The sequence below is a fragment of the Pteropus alecto genome, unplaced genomic scaffold (genome assembly GCF_000325575.1).
Source record: "Pteropus alecto unplaced genomic scaffold, ASM32557v1 scaffold44, whole genome shotgun sequence".
Taxonomy (NCBI): domain Eukaryota; kingdom Metazoa; phylum Chordata; class Mammalia; order Chiroptera; family Pteropodidae; genus Pteropus; species Pteropus alecto.
The window spans coordinates 5,516,800-5,521,851 of record NW_006436812.1 but is presented as its reverse complement, the minus strand read 5'-3'; the positions used below and the strand labels follow the sequence as shown (position 1 = coordinate 5,521,851).

At 50.1% G+C, this 5,052-nt stretch overlaps 1 protein-coding gene and 1 long non-coding RNA gene across 5 annotated transcripts in view; one reads left to right on the top strand and one right to left on the bottom strand.

Annotated features, from left to right (window-relative positions):
• Window positions 1-907, bottom strand: part of ZNF598 (zinc finger protein 598) — an 11,911-nt gene extending 11,004 nt beyond the window's left edge. For all 4 annotated transcript variants that reach the window (XM_015591209.2, XM_015591210.2, XM_006913948.3 and 1 more), the window contains exon 1: window positions 634-907. In XM_015591209.2, coding sequence (XP_015446695.1) covers window positions 634-852 — 219 coding nt within the window. In that variant the 5' untranslated portion in view covers window positions 853-907. The remainder of the gene's footprint in view (window positions 1-633) is intronic.
• Window positions 908-1,209: 302 nt separating this feature from the next.
• LOC102881029 overlaps window positions 1,210-5,052 on the top strand; it is a 16,886-nt gene continuing 13,043 nt past the window's right edge. The window contains exon 1 of the long non-coding RNA XR_439212.3: window positions 1,210-1,550. This is a non-coding gene — a long non-coding RNA (uncharacterized LOC102881029). The remainder of the gene's footprint in view (window positions 1,551-5,052) is intronic.

The window sequence follows — 5,052 nt, the reverse complement described above, 5'->3', positions numbered from 1 at the left end:
GAAAGAGCAAGGACTTCATGACATTTTTATCACTACCCACAAAACACAAGGAGACGCCAATGGTTCTGCTTTCCTCTCTGGAGGGCAGGTCTGAGTGCGACTACCATTCAATAAATTAAAACTGCAGTTCTAGTACTCCAGGGGGGCCCAAAACATTGCTGGGCTGGAAACGCCCAGTTTGACCCTTTGCTTCCAAAGCAGTTCGCCTATGGAGGTGCCCACTTTCCCTGTCTCCTCCACCAGAATGAAGACCCCTGAAGGGTAAACTCCCAAAGACGAGCAGATGGGGCAGTTCTTGCTTTGATCATGTCCATTCCTGTAGTTCGGCAGGAATTCCCGGGGTGCAGGAGAAAAGTCCCGAGGCTCTGTCCCCACAGAGATCGCTCCCTCCTGGACCCAGCTCGGTCACCTCCTGCCTCCTGGCCCCAGACGCCCCACAGTAGGCCTCACGATCGGGATCTCGCCCCGGGTGGCCTGCCAGGCCTCTCTTTTGGAAGCTGGCGCCGCCAGGCCCGGAAAAGGAAAGTCGCCTTCCGGTCCCCGGGTGCCCCGCCGCCCAGGGCCGCCCCGCCTGGCCGCGGACCGGTGCCCGCCCCGGCGTCCCTAAGGAGCAGCCCGGCCGGCGCGACGCACCTGGCGCAGCTCTTCGCGACACACGGCACAGTATCGTTGTTCACACAGCACCCGCATCTTGGTAGAGCAGCGGTAGCACACCGGGTGGTCGCAGCGGCCCAGCGCCGTGGCCTCTAGGTCCCCACAGCACAGAACGCAGCTCCCACCGCCCCGCTCCGGCGCCGCGGCCGCCGACTCCAGGGCCGCGCGCCGACTATCGGTGCCCGCCGCCGTCGCCATGGTCTGGGATCCGGCCCCCTCCAGGCCGGCGCGGAGCAGCCTGGCGCCCGGCTGGCCCGCCCCTTCCGGGTTGACGTCAACGCCCCGCCCAGCAACGGCCCCGCCCGCGGGAGGAGCCGGCTAGAGTAGCGCTGTGGACGCCGGGCGCTCTATCCCCAGCTGACACCTCCGAGGCCTCGGGCTTCTCTCTCCTTGGACCCTCGTTTGGGGCAGCCTTCCCCTCGTGGAGAGCTAACCAAGGGCTCCAACCACGAAAGTTGCCAGTCTCAAAAAGGTCGACAGAGACCACAACCTAGACAGGAATCGGGAGGGCCTGTAGGAGGCGCTCTCACACCCTGTCAGGAAAGTCCTACAGGAAGTTTTCTAGGGTTACAACAGAGCTCCATGGTTGGATCAGCCCCCTCCCCTTAACTTCCTATGCTTCTCTATAAAGTACTTCCTCCATCTTTGTCCTGGCAGGTTTGCGCACGGTTCACCACGTGTGTGGTGAAGACTGCATTTCTACTCCCCGCCCCCCCCAATAAATCCTCTTTGGTGAGGCGATACCTAGTCTACTTTTGTTTATGGACAAAATTTGGGGTCCTCTGGAATCCAGAGAAGAAACCCTTATAGCTCCCAGCTGGGGAGCAAACAGGTGCTGGTGCCCACAGACCTGTTTTGAGCTCACTGTCTTCTCTCCAGTTCGGGAGCTGGAAAGGGTAAGTCTTTTGGAACTGAGCTTCCGCCACTTGTTCTGAAGCTCTCCAGGCTTTGAGAACTGTTTCAAGTTTTTTTGTTTTGTTTTATTACCAAGCCTTGTTTGTGAGCTAGTTCCACACTCTGGCCAGACTACCTAGGGCAGCAGTCCCCAACCTTTTTGGCCCCAGGGAGTGGTGCTCCTATGAGAGTCTAATGCCCAATTTGCTGAGGCAGTGATGCTAGCGCTGGGGAGCAGTTGCAAACACAGATGAAGCTGCAGCCGGTTTTCTAACAGGCCGTGGACTGGTACCCATCGGCTTCCCAGGGGTTAGGGACTCCTGTCCTCAGGAGATTAGGCTGCTTCCCGTGGGGCTGCACTAGTTTTTCAGCCTGGTTTGAAGTTCTGCCTCAGCCTTTATTGTGTGTCTTCCTGGAGCACATTGTCTCGACTAAACTTTTTTAACATGCAGGTTGTTTTAGGCTGTTTGAGGTCCTTGATCTAGAGAAAGCCTCTGAAAATGGGAACTCAGTTATCTTTAGAATGTCTCTCTTAAAGGCACTCCCGCTGAAATTATGTTTAAAGGCCGTGGTCACTCGTCCTGTGCATATTTAAGTAAATGGACTTATCTGACCAAAAGTAATTTAGAATATCAATGGCTGCTGTTACAGGGAACCTTTGAGATTTCCCAAACTTTTTTTCTTAAGACCAAATTAGACAATCCTAGTGCTAAAATTGGCAAAGATGAACGGAATCCCTATTTTGAATATTATTTGAGGCTTACCAAGAATCTTAAGTTCCTTCATTGCGCAGTAGAATTTTAGAATTAACTGAAGCCACTGAATTTTTAAAGAGACAGATGGCTTCAAGAGCCTCGTGTTCCTCCCTTCCAGCATTGTCTTGCCTTTTCCCCTCCATTCCTTTGCCTCAGGCTCCTGCTCCAGAGCCCTTTGGTTCTTCTCCAAATTCTCCTTTGACACTGTCTGGCCTTGCACTACCAGCTTCTTGCCTGCAGCTCCACCTCTGGTGACTTTCTCTGAACTTAAAGTGCAGCCCTCTGAGGATCCTTATAGACCTCCAGCTTCACATGTTCTTTGGGCTAAAGCTTAATTATGAGCCATAGTTATAGAATTTACTAAGGTAACTGAAGAAACCTATCAGCCTGGGTTTTCCGATTTATATAAGCTAGTTTATTTGCCAGTCAGTGAAGACCAAGCTCTGCATTGGATGAGACTGGCTGGATAGGAACATCCTGAAAGAGATTTAAAAACAAACAAACAAACTCCAATTTTGGCAAAATGCTAGAAAACTCGCTATAGACCTCCACTGAGCAATTCTAGTAGGCTTTCTAAAGCCTATAGATTGGAACAAAATTCAGGCCTGCTCACAAAAGCATAATGATTCTGTTCATGACTATTATAATCTATTTCAGATCATCTTTCAACAAAATTCCGGCCTTCCTTCAGATATTGATTCCACTCAGGTAGCTTTTAACTGTTAATGGGCTGAACAGAGACCTTTCCCTTTTAATTAAAAGGACCAGGATGGAATGGGAAACCAAGTCCACTCTAGATTTGGTCAGTTTGGCAAGTAAACTGGCTCGCATCTTAAATGAGTCACCTAGAAGTAAAACTGCTAAGAATTTTGATTTTCAGCTCCAGCAGGTGAAGGCCCCTATACAAAAGCAAAGGCCTCCTGGCTTCTAATGTTATTATAAAGAGCCAGGACATTGTAAAAGATTTCAGCGCTTCAAGCACCTTCAGCCTTGTAATCAGCCTTCCCAAGGTTCCCCTAATCCCCAATGACTTGGATCCAAGAACTATAGGGGTTTTTCTCCAGATTGGAAATGAATCTCTGTCCTGAGCTCAACCCCACTACTGTAAAGCAGCCCTGCCTGGGAGTAATAAAACAGTTCTAATTGTTGGATCTTAAGTAAACCTCAACAGGTTTCTGAACCTATCCCTTTTGTTTAGGCCTTTTAAGAGAGACATACCTTTTAGGTCCAGGAGGGCCCTATCCCCTACCCCTCATGTGAGGACTGGACCTTGCAACATCCAGGTTGGCAACAGCTACATGCCCACATCCTGTTTCACTGGACTAAGACTTTCCACTATACCTGCCAATTTACCTGCCCAGAAAACTCCCACTGAACATGCCCGCCTTAAATCCCCATATAAATTTCAAGTCTCTTCACATTCGGGGCTGACGACATCTTCGGCTCAGCCTTGCTGTTACTATGCCACAATAAACTTTACTTAATCCCTTTGGCCTTGTGCGTTCCTCCTTCAATGAACATAACATTTGGTGCCGAAACCAGGGAGGATTTGGTACAGGCTTAGTGGCCATTCCTCTGGGTCCCGAGGTTATTGATTTGCAACCCAGAAAGCAGTGGGCTGTGGCAGCTCGCCTGGGCTTACCTTGGATCCTACCTCTTCCTCGGGCACTGAGGGGTTTAGCCTTAACTTCCCAAATCCTCGAACCCAGCCAGGGAGGACGGCGAGTCAGGAGCTTCACCTTTTCATTGCTGACCTGCCAGTCCGCATCGGTCACTTAATTTTCTGGTGAATGGTTATCCACCTCTTCGCAGGTCTTCTGTCTCTCATTCTCTGGCAAAATGTAACACTAGGTCAGAAGACTGTTCGGCCTCCTGGCATGAGATCCTTCTGAACTAGGGACATCCAGCTCTGAAAGGACCCCTCTCCTCTACCAGACAGACTTTGTCTGGCCATCCACCCAAAGAGCTGTTCCCTCTATTGTGGTCTTCCATTCGCCCTTCTCTTTTTCCTTATCGTCCTCATCCTCTTCATCATGGGGAACACACCCTCAACCCCCTCCAAAACCATCTCTCTTGGCTGCCTTTTAAGGAACCTAAGCAACCTCAGCCTTGAGGGTGATATCAAACCCAGCGTCTCATCTTCTATTATAACACTGCTTGTCTACAATATAAATTGGATAATGGCTTTCAATAGCCTGAGAACAGGCACCTTTGACTTACGAGATCTTGACAACTTCTGTCACTGCAATGGAAAGTAGTCTGAAGTTCCCCATGTCCAGGCCTTCTCTTTGTAAATCTTGCTCTATTTATCACATTTTACTTCTTCACTCCAGACTATTTCCCTTAACTCTGAAACCAAGACTTCTTTCAATCCCACCGATCACAGGCTAACACCCCCTAGGCCCCCTACCCCCATATGTTCCTCTTTCAGCCAACTCCCCCCCAGAAGACACCCCTGTTCTTTCCTCTCAGATCCAGCCCAGATCCCTCAGAACCCTCCTTTCCCACACACACATTCTCAAACTCATCCTCAGGAACCTGCCGCTGTATTTTCTTTAAGGAAGTTTGCAGGAACTGAGGGTATAGTCCGTGTTCCTATCCTTTTCTCCATGGCCGACCTCTCAGATTGAGAAAAAGTTGGGATCTTTCTCCATCAACCCTACCACTTATATTAAGGAATTTGAATATCTAACTCAATCCTATGATCTTACCTGGCATGACCTCTACATTATCGTTTCTTCCACTCTTT